The 18457-nt window shown below is 39.3% G+C and overlaps 1 protein-coding gene across 2 annotated transcripts in view; it reads right to left on the bottom strand.

Moving 5' to 3' along the window:
* LOC115371155 (polypeptide N-acetylgalactosaminyltransferase 10-like) overlaps positions 1 to 18457 on the bottom strand; it is a 167673-nt gene that overhangs the window by 103047 nt on the left and 46169 nt on the right. The window contains exons 2-3 of one of the 2 annotated variants that reach the window (XM_030068331.1): positions 15818 to 15917; positions 8406 to 8544 (exon numbers count right to left, since the gene is read on the bottom strand). In XM_030068331.1, coding sequence (XP_029924191.1) covers positions 8406 to 8544; positions 15818 to 15917 — 239 coding nt within the window. Of the gene's footprint in view, positions 1 to 8405; positions 8545 to 15817; positions 15921 to 18457 lie in introns of both variants that reach the window. The other variant, XM_030068330.1, reaches the window with a different exon arrangement.

Consider the following 18457-nt stretch of genomic DNA (forward strand, 5'->3'; position numbering starts at 1 on the left):
GAGAAATCAGCAAATAAAATCCTTGCATGAGACTTTGGTTTCTCTAGGTGTTTGTACACTCTGGACACAGTAACAAGATTTGCCCACTACAACATACTACAACAAACTTTCAAATTCAGAACTTTCAAACCTCAATACCTTTGAAGGAGATGAAGCTCGTTATGGTGATGATGACAGCTAATTATGATGAAAGCAGACTGTTCTTCTGATCGAAATGCTGAGTAACAGATGGAATTATCTGCCATTGCTGCTTAGATCTTGATGGGATCAGTTGCTCCTCACTACCTAGCACAGGCAGCCTGTTATTGGCCTCAGCTGGAGAGAATGGCTGACACTCCAGTTGTCTGAGTTGCTTTGCTTGTCTCTTACTTAGGGGACATCAAACTTTAAGTCAAATCTAAATATATGTTCAACTGTTTTACTGGTATTGATTCCTTGACAGTTGGTATTTCCATTCCTATGGTCTTAGGGCTGATGTTCCTAGACAACCCCTGACAGCAACTTATTATAATACTTATAATACTAACTCCAGATTTTAATACTGAATACTTTTTTTGTCATGTTTTATAGACACGCAATTGGGGTTGCATCTGGCAGGGACTTTTTGGACAAAATCAGAATTACATCATGGACCTAAATTCCCTGCTTCTACACTATCGGCTGCTGCTCCATAGGTGACACTTTCAAGTTATGGAGATGTGTGAAACTGACCAACACTCCTAGCACTCATATAAAGTAAACATTACTGCAGTGCAAAATTGCCACCAAATAATTGTTTCTGATGAAATATTTCCACTAGAAACTGCTGTTACAGTGGCTATGGACAATTGACTAAGTCTGTGTGGATAGGTCTCAATCAGGCTTGCACATCTGGACACTGTGATTTCACTTCATTCTTGTTTGCAAAACTGCTCAAGCTCTGTCTATTGGTTTGAAGCCTGGCTTTGACTGGGCCCCTCCACAACATTCACCTTGTTGTCTTTCAACCATTTTTTGCGTAGCTTTCCCTGTATGCGTCAGATCATTGTCTTGCCGGAAAATACATTTTCTCCTAAGTCACAGTTCTCTTGCAGACTGAATCAGACCAATCTGCAGGATTTCCCTATTTTTAGCTACATTCATTTTACCCTCTACCTTTTCATGGACACTGAACACTGAACACTTGGAGTGTTCTTTTGTCTTCATGGTGTTACTGTAGTCAGGAATACTGATTAAGTAGTGACTGGACCCTCCAGACACAGGTGTGTTCATACTTCAACCACTTGAGACAGATTCACTGCACTCAGTTGCCATTTCAGTAATTGTGAGACTACCAGCACCAATTGGCTGGACCTCTGTCATTCACTTTAAAGAGAGCGAATAATAAATAAACAATAACAAAACAATAAATTTGTTTTACTAAATTGTAAAATGCAGTTAAAACACTAAGGATAGTAGCCTAAGCACAGCATTTAGCCAGGATGCCTGTCTTTGAGGTGCTTCGCTAAGTTAGAAGTGTTTCCACCTTTCATCTGGAAACTTTGACATCATTGTTTGCATATCGGGTTTTGCAAATTTATTATTATCCCCTCAACATCCGTCTCAAACGCAAAATAATTCCATACATGACTTTTGCTCTGTTTCTTTTTTAACAAGCCGAGGCGGAGCCACTCCAGCTGCAACTGGAGTAACCATCTTTTGTGTGTTTCATTTCATTTCATGTGTTTGTCTGGCTGCTGGCAGGCATTGTTCTTTAGCTCACACTTGAACAAGCGTAAATTGTATGTAAACTGCCCTCAGCCGAAATCATACATCCAGTACCTACAATGCTGTATCGTTGTATTTTTGGACCATTGGCATTGACTTGGTACCAAAGCATCGATTCTCATGACATCACTGCTCTCTCTCTCCCTCTATGGTAGGGGATGGAGTGAGAAAGGTTTTATTTTTTTTATGTAGACAAAACCCCAATTTTTTATATGAGGCCAACTCCAAACTTTGCATTTCAATTTGCATTTGCAATCTGCATTTGGTGCTTGGCTGGTGTTAATTTTTGACACTGCCAACTAGAAAGTGTGGGAAGGCAAAGTGAAATGGTTGGGCTGAACGCAATTATTCAGATTTTTGATGTGATTTATAACAATAAGTTTAAAAGTCGTTTTTGGCCCTTTTAAATCCATTCGTTTTCTCATTGCTCTGCTACAGTTGGTGATGTCATAATCTTGTTTGTCCTTACAGATAAATATGATTCTAAAAAGTGAAACGCAGTCTCTTATTTATTACAGATGCAGTGATTCAGAAATTTGCCGGCACCAACAGGGCCCAACTGGGGGTGGCTATCAATCAAAAGATGACAGAGCTGCCAGGTATCAAACAAGACAGCACAGAGTTAGCCCCATTTATATTGGTGGATTTTTTTATGTTTGCTCTGTGTTTAATTTGCTTGAACTGCTCAGCTCAATGATCCTACACTGATAAAAACTTTATGAAATGTAGGAGTACTAGAGAGTGTTGACCAAGATCAGAGCAATGAGTTAACCTACGCTCATTTTGGAGTGAAGACTGGATTACTATATCAGGTGAGCAGCTGTTAGTGCCTAAACCTTTCCAGCCCATAGTGTTACAGCTAGCCCATACACATCTGCCTAAGACAGTTCTAGGAATGGAAAAGACAAAACACAGAATTTTACATAAGTTCTTTTGACTCAGCATCCACAAGGAAGTTGAAAATAATTGTCAAAGCTGCCCTTAATGCCAACTCACTGCCCCCGGCCCTCAGTTGGAAATCCTCTAATCCCACTCCCAATCATTGAGGTCCCCTTTGAGAAGACTGGATTAGATACGGTGGGACCTCTACCCAAAAGTGCTCAGGGCCATCAGTATCTTTTGGTCTTCCAAGACTATGCTACCTGTAATCCAGAGGCTCCTCAGAAAGGCTGCAGCCTAGCATATCACCAAAGTACTGTTCCTCCTGTGCAGTAGAGTAGAAATTCCAAAGGAAATATTGACAGATCTTGGGATCACCTTCATATCTCATGTCACTAAGGGCCTGTGCTCCCTCCTGAGGATCAAGCACCTCACAACATCAGTATACCACCTTCAAAGTGACGGTCTGGTAGAGAAATTCAGCAATACCCTTAAAACCATCCTAAGGAAGACAATGGAAAGAGATGGGCACAACTGGAACCAGCTCCTCCCCAACCTGATCTATGCAGCTAGGGATGTTCCCCATCCCTAGCTGCAAACATCAGCTCCTGTATTCTCACAAATCCCAGGGGCTTCTTGACGTGGCAAAGGAAGCTTGGGAGAAAGAGTCTTATCTGCATTGCACTGTTATTGAACATCTGGAGGCCATCAAAGACAGGGTGGCTGCCCTTTACCCTGTTGTCAGAGAGCATATGGAAAAATCTCAAAAATAAGAGCAAATGTCCAATAACCGCCCAATCCAGCCCAGAGAGTTTAACTGCGGGGACTGGGGTCTGGTGCTGTACCCACTGTTGAGTGTTTTTAGTCACTAGCTACTAGGGTAGCTACTAGGGTAGCATTAACTTAGGACACTCTTAAGGAATTAGACATGCTTGGATGTAAAAGAAACAATATTCACCTGTTTCAGTCATGAAGAATTAAAACAACACTATATAACAATTTAGCCTTAAAATAAGAGTTTCAACATCATTTCAATGCTACACTGCCATGTAATGAGTAGCATGGTGTCTCTGTCACAGCCACTCTGCTTCCTGAAAGTGTTCCTGCACTGTGGAAGTTTGGTGGAGCAGGTCGCTAACAGGACATAACACTTTACGGCACTCATTGGGTGTAAATTCACACTGCTCACAGACCATGCACCTTTGCAGTGGGTGTCCAGAAGTAAAGAAACAAATGGCATGCTATGAAAAGACTGTATATACTGAATTTAAGTTGAAAAACAAAGCCTTGCTGTCTTTATTTCCTGCACCCACACCACTAAGCTCCAAGAGAAAAGCCAGGTCAAGACATCACAACACCCAGCCATCGCCCCTTTTCCAAATGGTTGGAACACAACTGCCCAGATTGTGTTACTTGTTCCATTTAAGTGGAGTGAGGCAGATGACTTGTATGTGAGCCAATGGAACCCAGGTTAGAAACCCAACCAAAATGTGATGTCTTCTTATAGTGATTTTAATTAAAATACTTAAAAGTTGTTGATCTGCGACACTGCTAAATGTTTTTTTTTTTTCTTGCTGTGGTTGGTCATAATGGTATTGAACTGCTGGATATTGAACTTTTAAGGGTAGTATTTGTATTGATGAGGGTCTAGTGCTTGAAAGTCACAAAAAAATATATCATTGCAAGTCAGTGTGTGGGAGGTTATTTGCAACTTTTGATCTATACTCGTCCCTCTATGCACCTATGCAACTCATTTCTCATGAAATACATGTGTGTTTGTGTGTGTTTTTCTGATTTGTATCAAAGTCAACATGCTGATATTGAGACAAAGTTGGTATTGAAGTCCAAATTCTGGTATATTTGTGTGCAGCTGGGGCATTCACTGTCTTCGGCGCTGGTTCCTGAGGGAAGACAGAGTTTGTGTTGTTCACATTTCACCCGAACACTGGAGGCAACACAGGAATTCAGTGTTAGAAATGATACATTGGAGCAAGCCGGTAGACAGCAGTCCCACACAACACACTGAAATCCAGGTGCAATTTTCTCCAGACCACAATTCAATCCATTTCCTATCATTTCCTATTACAGTGATATTTCTGTTTGCTTTCCGAGAAACTAGAAAGGAAGAAAAAAAAATCATTGGGCAATTGAAGGATCCCATTCCACTGCATATATATAAATTCATTTTGGAAGGGGAAATGTCACCTGATGTTTCTGCATTTAAGAAAGAGAGATTATTTCAACCTTGTGAAGGTGCTATTTTTTCAGGGCTCAAGATGGCTGATGATGCAAAAAAATCCAAAGTTAATTTTAATTTCATGAGAGCAGGACATCATAAATGACACATTTTCCAAATGGACGATATCTTACATTAGAATCCTACTTTTCAAATAGACCAGCGCAAAACTAGCCTTTTAGTTTCTACAAAAAAAAGCATAACTAAATGTGTTAAACAGCAAATAATTTGTTACCAATTATAATTGAAACGATATATCAAAAGAACATAAAAACATGCTACATACATAAAATGCCATATTGTGTAATTGTAATGATTTTTGAAGTCTGGAGTGTGAAAACTTTGAAAAACAAAAAGTCACGCCCACTTGAATCAATCATAGCCAAACTGTATGCATCGGCTAAGATGTGAAACTGGATCGTGTTGCACTAGATCGCATTTCGTACAAAACCATTAAGCTGTTTACAAGATACAAACGTTTCGTATTTATAGCATCTCCAAGTGATAAATAATGAGTTATGGCAAGTTTAATAAAATTAGCCTCAAACAAATTTTGGGGAACCAGTATTGCTAAGTAACTTTGTGTGGACCAGTCCATATAGGGACTATGCAAAAATTGGTGAAATTTGAACCAAAGTACGAGGAGTCGCTGAAAAAACAGAAAATTTTACCTGGCCCACTGGAAATTTTTTATATGGATAGATGTGTCTTGAACCAGGGAATTCGGGGAAAAAAAATGTTGCTAGCACTTTTGGTTCAGGAGTACCTGTACCCCTAAAGTAAGATGGAAACAAAAGGACCCAAGTTTGATGTCATATGTGCTTTCGAGAATGAAGGTGAAGCTTAAGGGAGTTCAGAGCAGGTGGTGCTGACTGAGCTTGTCCCAGGCCAGACATGGCTGCTGTTTTATTATTCCCATCACATACAGCTCTTATCAGCTGCTGACACATGCTCCAATGATGAGCTACAGCAATCATCTAGTGCATGATCATCATAGCAAATGGCCGGACCCCTCCTGACGAGCTAATCATGGGAAGAAAATAATGTCGCCCCACTGATGGTGAGCGAGTGTGGGAAAGTGTGTAGCGTACTGTGTCAGTCGATCAATCTCTGTGTTGAACATCAGCCTGCATGCGTGTTATTCATTCAAATACCAGCGGCAGGCGGGATGACAGACAGACAGGCCGACCGGCGAATCTTAACGAACCCTGTCGAATTCAGCAGGGGGATGGAGGTGGGGGGGGTGCAGGCTGGAAGGGTCAGGGATTGTTCAATTAAATCCTGTCAGCGTGGAGAAATCGAACGTGTCAGGACCAGATCAGGGCCCCAGTGCCTCCGAGGCACAGACAACATGCCAATCACCAGGAGGAAGATGCTCCGTGCAGGACAGACAGGGGCCACCCATTGGCCGGTGGGGGGAGCAGGTGTGCCTGTCTGATTGGTCAAAGCGGGAGGAGAGAGTGACGGGCGCCTGACAGTCGGGAGTCACCATGTCACATCACCAGACCTCCCAAAAGCATTTCATTCATTGTTACTCAACATCAGCGCTCACTGACTGATGGAGTAAAATGAAGGAGAAAGAGAGTGTCAGGCAGACAGACAGGCCTGGCAGAAAGAGAGATAATTACTGTCTCCACAGATTCCTCCAACTCCTCAGAGGGAAAGAGAGAGAGAGAGAGAGGGAGCGGGAGAGAGAAGGCTCACTGGTTAGAGTTTGGGACAATGATTTTCAATTCTGAGTGATTGTGCTGGGGGAAGAGAAGCGAGAAAGGGAGAGCTAAAAGAGAGAGAGAGAGTGAGTCGTGACATTGTGAGACTCATGTAAGGGGAAGGTCAGTGCTCAGACTCCTCTTGTGAAACCCTCACCCAGGACATTACCAATCAATAGATGAATGAATATCTTCAATCTCAACGTCGGCATGCGTTGGTGACATTCAGAAGATTAAATATGACTATGTGGTACACCATTAAATTATTTCCTGGTTGTATTTAATGACAAATCTCAAGCTTGTAAATCAGAAGAGTAAGCACTACCATTCACACCAAGGACTCCCACTGTAAATTAGCCCTGTAGCTCAAGAGCAGCATTTAAGAATGATTTAGCTGCTTGCTTTTGACTCCCGGTGCCTTTTCAACGTCCAGATTTTGAGCGATGGAAGAGCTGGACAATATATGGATACTGTGATATACAACTACATGTCATCTGGGATTTGGGATCATAATACCACTTGTGTGTGAAAAAAAAACCTTATGATTTCTTCCTTTTTCCCTATCAGCTGTGAGTGTTTTGTGGGCATTTTTTCTTCAGAACAGGCAAGCTGTTTTGGCTGCTGTACACAGGCCTGTGCAGCCTTTTTGAGACTGAAAAGTGATTTGGGGCTCTAAATGAACTTGAACTTATGAAAGCATCAACAGTCATTCCTACAATATCATCACACTATCATTACTGAGGTATCTGGCCAGAAATACTGTCATGTTTGATTTTGTCTGTATCATTATGTTTCTGCATAAAAAAATGTCTTTAAAATGTGTTTTTGTAGAAAAAGGCCAGAGAGTGTGGACGGTCAAATAACACCAACAATTTCTAAACATGGAAGAGATAGAGCCCGCTCAGGAAATCGACAAAGAGAAAACTGTTGAAAGCCGCTTTCCACTTGAAAGAGAAGAAAGGGCCAAGTGTCAGACGAGCGTTCCTGTCAGGTTAAGGGAAAGCTGAGATTAAAGCCATCTCGTGATGCTGTTCTTTTTTTTTTTGTGATTGAAAGGGGGGCAAACAGTTCACAGGACAGGTGCTGTCTTAGAGAAAAATCATTTTTGAAAGTTTTTAGATGTTTTTTTTTTTTTTTTTCTTTAAGCGGCCAACAGAGGAAGGGCATGGCAGTATCAGACCTGCTCTGGAACATGAACCACTTTACCATTTTCTTTATCACCTGCTCTGCCCGTTAGATGACGCTGAGGAGTTGAAATTTATCAGCTCAAAAAATCCACAGTTATGTTCAAAGGAGTACAGCACTTCAATCTACATACAGCAAAACCACACATAGTTAGATTTGCATAGCAGTGTAGTTCACCAGACAATAAACATAACCTGCTGCTGCCTAAACATTTGCTTGTTTTTTTTTTGATGAAGTTCAGCTTTTGACAAAATGAAGACGATGCAAAAATGAGATGTTAAAAAATAAGAAAAATAAAAAATAAATAAATAATAATAAAAAACAATAATAAAAAAATAAATCAATAATAAATAAATAATATAATAATGTATAATATATAAATAATAAATAAATGATAAAAAAAATAAAAACATAATAAAAAAAATAATAAAATAAGAAGATGAAAAAAATAAGAATTTCTAAACATTTCCTCATGAGTGAAGCAACACTACAGCCGGAGCAGTACAGCTATACTGTACACGTAAGAGGCTTTTCCTACATTTCACCCACTGGTATTGATTGAACCATTATGACACACACATACACACACACTCTCATGTGTATTCATTCTTCCTCTCCTTCACACACACACACACACTGTCAGGACTCACTTTGGGTGGCGGATGTCTGGGAGGGAGCGGTTCAGGGAGATGCGGTCACTGACATAAATGTTGAAGCCGTTCTCCCTGTAGGCCTGGTCGACCCGGTCAGCCTCTGTCAGAGGGAACGCTTTCCCCTGCTCACCGTTTCCTACATCAAATACACACACACACACACACACACACACACACACACACACACACACACACACACACACAAATTAGAGGCACCCAATGTTTTCAATCTCCACATACAAACTATTATTGATTCTTTTTTTCCCAGAGCAGCTACAATTAGCCATCCAAAATTCATCATTTTCAGTCATTTTCACTGATGATAATTCAGATTAAAACAGTGTTCATTTTGTGGACTAAAACTGTGACTACGAGTATTTGTCAGCCAGGATTAAAAGGAGATGAAAATTAGACAAAAATGAACCTTTCTTTTGCAAAAACTGCTGATGAATATTTTCATCGGCAAAATAAAAATGAGACAGAAATCCCTGACTTCAGTTTGGACAGAAACACACGTATGAGCAAACTACACATTTGATACAAAGCCCAAAATAATAACAAAAGCTAGATACAAAATACAAGAAGCTAGCATGAGGAGCAAATAGAAATCTGAAAAAATGATTCAGTAGTTTTCATCCACTAAAACTACTAAAGTTTGTATATTTGTTTGTTGTTTGTGTTTTTGTAGACTAAAACTCACAATTCAAAAAACGTAAATGTGACTAAACTGAAAATGCATCTTAATCAAAAGTCTTACACTAATAAAAATCAAATGATCAAAATTAACACTGCTTTCAGTAGAATCATATGGTCATATGGTGGGAAATCATGATAGACGTTGTTGTTGACTAAGCTGATGATAACAGGCAAATTTTGATTTAACAACAAACAAAATGATGAATAAAGCATTTTAAAGGATATTACATGAATAATTTGAGATGGGAGGTTGCTGGAAGTCTAAAGTTAATGCATGCAGTGAATAAATTGGCACATACAGAGGCACAAAAAGGTTGAAGGCTCAAAAGCATCAGTTTCATTAATTTTATGTGCTGCTTTTATGTGCTCCATTGTGGAATTCAACAGACCACATTTTGTACAAAAGTAATATTGTGAAATATTGATATAAAAAAAAATGTCACTGTGCAGAATCAGGAACTGTAAAATATTCAGTAACATACACAGTTATCAGCCAATATGTGCAGAATTCACGCAATATATATTATGGAGACTTGCATTAGAATTAAAGTGCCTCCCACTGAACCAAATGGTGATGTTTGGGTCTGATGTCCAACAGAAAATTTCAAATATTTTGAAGTAATAAACCACAAAATGTGAGTTTTAAAATAATAATAAAAAAAAGAAAAACCATGCTTGTTACAATAAGCTTGGATAGAAGAACTGCGTGTCTCTGTATCCCAAAATCACCAAATCAATACGTAATGGAATATGATCAACATTAATCTTAGTGGCTGTAGCCTTTAATCGAAGACTACTATGTGGCATGTCGTGCTTGTGTCAAATGCAGACAATAAGTGAGCTGGTTTATTTTGAAAAACCTGCGATCTTCCCAGTGACAAGTCCTATAACCACAATCCCATTCTGCCAAGGTCAGACTTGTACATCACCATGCAACTCATGACTTTCTAACACACACACACACACACACACACACACACACTTAACCACAACAAAACATACAGTGAAAGTGAAAATGGGAGTGTGACATATTTATGATGCATGTTTTCATTAGCCACTCATCAGTAAATTCCACAGTACACAGTAGATATACAAGCACGTTCCTAATCACTTATGCTCTGCCACACACAGCATGGAGGCTAATCTACAGTCAGAGCAGAGCACCAAATTAAAGTGTGCTGCCTTGTTATATGAGGCAGAAATGATCCCCCGATTTTCCTGAAGGTAGTAACTGTGAAGAATAACTCCTCTCTTTAACAGCTCATTTCAAGCATAAACGCTCCGGTTTAAAGCGACACAGAGATTTAGTAACACGTTTGCCAGAATATGTTCTTGATAAGTCTGTCACTCTGACACCCGGGTTCCACTCTAGAACACACATCCTCTCTTTTTTGCCTCCCCATTGATGTGTATTGCCTTGACAAAGTGACTGTCAAAAACTTAGATCTAACTAAAATACGAACAAGTTACAAACATGAGAAAGCAGTACTTTATTTCCTCAGGTCGACTGCTGGATTTTCAAATCATAACTGTTTGAATGGAACAGAAGAATGGAAGTCAATATCATTTACCCACCAAATGCAGGGAAATTTGGGGTTTGGAGATTTTGAATTTGGATGATTAAATTATGGTCACAAGCCAGGAGGCCAGTAACAATTTGGAATCATAGCGTAAGCCAGGTCTCCATTGCTGTGTTATTTATGTGCACTGGCTGAGACTGATGTGACCCTCATTGTCCATCGTACCAATCATGACATCAGCCAATCAAATCAAGGCTGCTTACTACTATTTAGTGCTTTCTACACCACATCTCTTCCAAAAACGTTAATTCTGTGCCCTTAATGGAACATAAGAACCACCCATGATCAGCAGCGGCAGTGTGGGACCACATGGCATAAAAAAAACAGGTGATGATTCGGCATTGGGATGTCTTGCTCTGATCCGTCTGTGAAGCACAGCCTAAAGCTGAATTTCATCTCTTCTTCTATGTCCCATATCCAGTAAAATGTAGCTAATATCACAACTTATTTTTCTGCCCCACAATCTGTAGGGGAGACAGGGGTAAGATGAGCCATTTTTCATATTTAGGATCACTACATCAAGGCAATCATAGTTTTGTAGCTAACTAATATATCTGCATATATTTCAGGATGTTGTATTGTGCATCTCTTCAAACAAACAGAATGAGTGTAAACATAACTGTTTCTATAATATAGCATGTCCAAAAAAAGTGGTCTTGTGGCACAACTTACCCCGTGTATGGGGTAAGTTGAGCGTAGGAGCGGGGTAAGTTGAGCCGTATCCCTACTCGCCCCCACCTTCCTCCCCACTTCCATCCCACCCCTCCCTCACCTTCTCCCTCCCTAAATAACAGTCACTTCTTCACATTCATGTGTATTTTTATTTATTAAACACAATTCAACAGGTACAATAAACAGCTGTTTTAACATGCCTTAAAGTGCGCTTGGGAAGAGAACATTAACAGCTGTGTTTTCGGAAAGAAAACACTAGAACACTAGTTTCTTGGTGTCCTTGCTGACAGTAAGGTCAGTTATGAACATATGAATGTAAGACATTTGAACATTGAACCAAAATACACTTACACCATACACTTAATATGTAATTAATATTTATTTTATTATTTTTTATTTATTTATGTATTCATTAATTCATTCAGTATTTCAATATTTAATATTTAAGACATTTAGGCTACAACCAAAATACACTTAAGTGTATGGGGCTCCGGCTCAACTTACCCCAGGCCAAATGGCTCAACTTACCCCAGAGCTACCATTTTGATTTTTTTAGTCCCCACAGCTAAAATGGTGCACTTTTATGCTAGGTTTATGACCTCATGTTGTAGCTCATAGATACCACAACTGATGTCTAAAACAAATTTAAAATGATCTGTTTTGGTCTTAACACAATTCTCATGAAACTGATGATAGACTGAATTCACTTTCAAGAGTAAAAAATGCTTTTTTGGAAATAAATGTCTAACCACTTTACCCATGTGGTCCTTACCTTCACAGACTCCATGATGCCAATGATGCCTTCCTCTTAAATATTTGGTCAAATGATCAATGTTTTTTACCGTTTCCTAGCAACAGGCGGTGGCTCAACTTACCCTTTGGCTCAACTTACCCCAGTCTCCCCTATTGCCATATGTTTGTATAGCCATACGTGGAATTTCGATATATCATGCCATGAATATTTTTCCTGCTTTATGGGCGGCATTTTGGAATAATGAGAATTTGAACAGCCTTGAAGTCTGCTGTGCTAACCGGAAATTATTAACACAACTTACGGTGCATTCAAGTGCTGTCGGGATTATCAGATATACAGATGCAACGAGATGGTAGCCAAGATAAAGAAGAGCTAACTTAAAACTTTGCTGTCAGACACAAATCAAATAGATGCTCCATCAGTTGTGCATATGATTCTATTTCTAACCAAAACACACATGAACATGCAACTTATGTGCCCAACTAAGATCATTTTAGTGATCACTAAGATCCTAAAACTTTTCTCAATTCATAGCATTGTAAAATTAATACTACGGGCTCTGCTTACTTCCCATGAGCATTTAGCATTCATTTTGACACTTTAAACTCCAAACAGTTAATCAATTAATAAAAATTAAAAATGTCATTTGATAGAAGTAACAAAAATAATCATTAGTTGCAGCTAATTAGATTATGTGTGCCAGTGAAACCAAATTCCCCATGTAATTAATAAATCTGTGTATTATAGCCAAATTATAAAGATTACAACTAAATCACTTAAATCACTTATTTTCCTTGCTGAAGGCATCACATTTGTAGAAATGAGTGTGCCCCCTCTGGCATGTTTGTCTACAAAGTTTGCTGTATGGTCTTACAGTCTCAACCCCCTTATCCTCCACTAAAACCAAACCCATTTACCACCTAAGTATCCTCTAATACCACATTAAAGTCGGTTAAACCCGCTATATTTAGGGCGGAAAAAAAAGGCAAAAGCACACTTGCCTGAAAAGGCCTGAGCCGGAATCAATGGTTATTGTAGAAGATTAGCTGTGTTTAATTATGAACTCCGAACTGTACTCTGAGCATTGATTTACACTGCTTCTGGGAGAGTGAAATCTGCTTGCGGGGAATTAAGAGATAAAAAAGGTAGTGAGAAAAACAATATGGTCCTGCAGTGTGTGTGTGTGTGTGTGTGTGTGTGAGTGTGAGTGGGTGGGTGTGTGGGTAGGTGTATTAATCATGCACAAAAGTCCATTTCTTCAAGGTCAACTAGTCTGTTTACTGTCTCAACAATCCGTCAACTAGTCGTTATGAAGAAAGGCCTGGATTTAACACAAGCTGTAATGTGGGCTGGCTGAAGACTTTCTTGGCTTTCTTAAAAATGAAATGATAAATGCCCGACAAATTTATTTTAAATTAAGAAACAGAGAGACACAGAGAGGACAGAGAAAAATAACAGCTGTGTCTGGTCTATTTCTGTCTGCGTGCTCTGCTTGAGCACCGTCTGCTTTACAATTTCTGCTTCATTACATGTTCAAGATGAATGATAAAACTTCAACTGAACGTATTTAACAGATTTCCACAGTCTTTGTAAAACTGGTGGGATTAGGCAACAGGTGTAGTCGAAAAGCTGTCAGCTGTCTGTTGACTGACTGGTCAACTATTCGGTTGATCTGTAATCTGCAAACGTGTTCACCTCTGTAGTCCGCACAGCGAGGAATCTCCACAGCCAATCCCATCTCTGTATGACCAGGACAAAGACGAGGCAGTGCTGCCATTAGACAACAAGGAGTGCTGCAGCTTTGCTCCATCCCTAAGGGAATTTTCACTGGTACTGAAAAAGTCCCTGCCAAAGTTCACTTTAAACTGATACTTTTTATCGACAAAGGTTTGTTTCACACTGAGTGAACCACTTGATTTTTACATTCTAAACAGCAGGTGGCAGCACTACATAGAAATGGCATCTAGACTGCCAAAAATAGCCTAGAGGTTAAAAAGGAGGCTTGTAATTTCTGTTTTCTGTTTATTCTGTTTGCATTTTGACCTGTCAGAATAGAGAATTAGGCTTTACTGTTACTGCTTCTGCACAGCTGGAAAAACATGTCTGACCGGAGGCAGCGCTCACTTACGCAACACGACAAAATAAAGCTGCTGACAGCAACACACCACTAGCTGCGGTCACACTCAGAACAAAACATCCTGTGGTGAACTGTCAGTGCCATCATTTTCTTGCTTTGGTTCAAACTTTTTTTTTGAACTGGTTTCACACCACGACAGGACAGGGAATATGCAGGAATCTTGAAGTTAATTTTAATACCTTTTTAAGACTTTTTCAAGACCCTTTCAATATTTTTAATACCTCACCGCACAACAACGGAGTACGTTTTACCATGGATCTTTTGTAGCACAGAGGAGATATGTTGCTCAAACACTCGGTATGTAGTGTTAGTGTATGTTTATGAGTTGTAGAACATAATAAATTATCTTGAAGGAGTAGATGCTAAATTACTATTTGTTTTAAAAATGTAAATTAATTATCAAACGGACCTAACAATTCAACTACCATGAGCAGTAGTATGCCTGTGTGAATGAGCAGTAGAATGCCTGTGATAACATAGATTGAAAAATAAGCCGAAGTGATACCTCTTCTCTGAATAGACAAGCTAAGCCAGTGTGCTGCTGTTAGCCACTGAAAATAGAGCAGAGTGGCAACTCTTCGCTTTGTCACACAATCTATGTCAGTGCGCTGCTGTAGCTGGAGAGTTTCTCTGCCTTTAGACTCGTACGGTGCCGGTGCAGGCGTTGTAATATTTTTCTTGGTGGTGCAGGTGCAGGTGAAACGACTGGAGGGGTTGTGCCACCCAGATTTGCTTCCCTCTACGTAATTCTCCCCAGACATACGTTCATATTCCACACAAAAACAGCATTTCATTCAAATTATGTCAAATTCCGCGTTAAAAATACATTCCTTTTTATTTGGCTAATTCCGCGATTCCGTCCGCGATTCGGCCCTAGTTAAGTTGAACGAATGGATTCATGTAACATTTTGGTGCGTTCGTAATATGCACTGGGAGCGCCAGAGTGTACTTTGTGCTTCTGAATTTCCACCCGCCCGCTCGCTCTGGCGCTCTCAGAGACAATTTACGAACGAACCCACAAAAGCCTCGTTTTTTATGTACCTGTTCATCTTTGTTTTTTTATAAAAATGAATAAATTCACACAGTTTTACGATGTTTTTGGGACTCAATACTTTCAAAATTTAAGACTTTATAAAGTCGTGATAAGACTTTTTAATACTTTTTAAGGGTCTTAATTTTCCCAAAATTGATTTATCACCTTTTAATACTTTTCAAGACCCTGCGGATACCCTGCAGGACAAAGCCTTCTGAAAAGCTGCAGGGGTGAAACCACCTAAGAGAATCTATTTGAAAATAATCTATTTTGCTCTCTTTTCAACAGCAAGGCACAGGCTAGCTTTTTACAGGCAGATGTTTTTCTACATTCACTAATCTAGTTTTACTGCAAGAGCGCTGTCAGCAGCACTACTTCCACACAGAGGCAGGATAAATGAATGAAGCAGGACTTCTCCACCAACTTGTGAAAATGTAGCGGGGCACTGCGAGGAGCAGGAGTGCTCAGCAAACAAACATTTCTTGAAGAAAGTTTAAAAAAAAAAAAACATGAACGAGTCAAAGAGTCTGAACCAACCAGAGCGAGCGGCGTCTCTCCTCACAGCCTCGTAGTCGGTCCAGTCTTTCCTCCGCACGCCGTCACGCCCGACCTGGGCCTCCTTTCCCAACCGGGTCATCTGCTGGCACACACACACACACACACACACACACACACACACACACACACACACACACACACAGGGTCAGTGGAGTTTCATGGTTCACACTCTACTGCTGAAATGATTAGCTGATTAACCCATTAGTCAGCTGCTTGATTAATCACTTGTCATGTATCAAGTAAAGATACCAAACATTTACTGACTCCAGAATTGACCTACTTTTCTCCATTCATATCATTATAAAATGAATACTTATTTATTTGGCTGCTGGTCAGACAACAGAAGCAATTTGAAGATATCACTCTGGGTATATATTTTTATTTTTCACACTTTATACACCATGTTGCCCAGATGCAGAAAACCCAACTCATCCACCTGTCAAACCAGTTAAAACAATACTAACAATTATTTAGACTCTGAAATTATTATTTTAGACTTTAAATTACTGAGACTTTGACATCCTGATATAAAGTGACACATTCACATAAGCATCTCTGCCATGACATTATTGCTAGATATTCAAGTTACTCAAGAGGAGAGGATTCAAGAGAGGATAGGCAAAAATAAGATTAATCCATTAAATTATGTCTGTCTTTGGTATCAAACACTCCCATAAAACAAATATAATCGCATACACACACAAAACAATAGACTCTAATAACTAAATATAAACAATGAAATAAGACTTGAAAAACACTTCAATAAGAACATTTCAATGAAGACAAGCTGCGGTTGTTTTTTCAACGTGTATAACATGTTTTATACACCTCATACACCCTCTCTGCTATATTGCATGTTTTGAATGATATAGCAGAGAAACAGTTCGATTTTAAGATCGATTTAAGAAGGTGTTTTTTTTTTTTTTTTTTTTTTTTTTTTCCCATACTGAACGGCCAAAAGTGTGTTGCTGACATGTGCAAGTCTACACAAAGAGAAAGCTCTATTTTATATTTCACATGTGACGCCTGGAAGAGAGTGTTCATTTCCCTAGCATGAAGTGATGTCACACACAGGCACAGGAACAACAAATGCAAATGCAACCATTTATGTCGTTCTATGGGCTTTGGAAATGACTTTCAGTGACTCAACATATTACAGGATCACAGCACAATGGAGAATTAATTAGCTCCATGGGAAGATGCAATTAGGGAAATGTTGTTAATACAAACGACACGTCTGACTGCATGGAAACCCATGAATTATTAACCAGGCTGTTAGCTGATACCACAATAAAATCAAACAAACCACAAAATATGGCAAGGACTGGGGCCGTGTGTGTGTGTGTGTGTGTGTGTGTGTGTGTGTGTGTGTGTGTGTCTATTTGATGGACATGTAACCTTATTATTCATAGCACCTACAGTCACCTACAGTCACAAGGAGACATCCTGTGTCTCCTTGTTTGAAGATGTCAGGCCTGCTCTTCTCAAAGCCTTGATCTTCTGATCTTCTCAAAGTCTTGAAAAACTGATCAACCACCAACAACAATCAGTCAACTTCCAGGACATATTTAACACCGTTTCCCACCACCTGATAGTAAAAACCTTCTTATTTTTCCTTTTAAGCATTCATATTTGCTCCAAGAATGGACGCTGCATAAGAATTTCTGAAATGACTTCTTAACGCCAGTGGGACAAACAGTCTTGCCTAAAGACTATTTGTTTAGGATCATTAAGCAGTGGTTAAAACTGGTAAACAGGCCCTTTTTAAATCAATTAAGGCTAATGATTTGGAGTGATTGTTGAATCGGCACGGCCAGTTGGGTTGAGACACATGGTTTGTGTCACAGAGTGATTTAAGTGGAGTAGCAGGCATTGAGATCCTGCAAGCCAAAAGAATGATGGAGAGCCTCGCACTGAAAATGCCACAGTGATTTATTATTAACACTGTTTTCTGGAAATCAACTGTGCTAAGTGACATATAGCTTTACTTAGAGGCATAGTTCACCCCAAACTGAAAACTGCAGGAGATAATGTGTGAATATTTGGGCTTTTGGACACAGTGCGACTGTTTGACTTTGCAACACTTTGATTTGATTGTTTTTTTTTTAACCTGGAGAAAAAGAAACAGTCCCAATTCACTCACAGCTGTTTTGAGGAAGACAGAAATGCAGCTGCAGCAGCGCACTGCAAAAACTCAAAATCTTACCAAGATTATTTGTCTTATTTCAAGTCAAAAATGTCTTATTCCCAGTCAAAATATCTCATTACACTTAAAATAAGACATGATCACCTCAGAAGTAAATTTTTTTTGGACAATTGTCTCTTCTCTTTTTCCACTGGCAAATTTTGCCAATGAAACAAGCAAATTTTCAAGTGAATTTCCACTTGAAACAAGTGAAAATTGTCTAAAAACAAGTTACTTCTGAGGTGATCATGTCTTATTTTAAGTGCAATGAGATATTTTGACTTGACATAAGACATTTTTGACTTGAAATAAGACAAATAATCTTGGTAAGATTTTGCGTTTTTGCAGTGCAGGATCACTGTGTTACATTGACATACAAACACAGCAGTGTTGAACACGCATTACAAAATGCAGAAAATGACTCTGATCTGGGC

This window comes from Myripristis murdjan, chromosome 14, assembly GCF_902150065.1.
Source record: "Myripristis murdjan chromosome 14, fMyrMur1.1, whole genome shotgun sequence".
Lineage (NCBI taxonomy): Eukaryota > Metazoa > Chordata > Actinopteri > Holocentriformes > Holocentridae > Myripristis > Myripristis murdjan.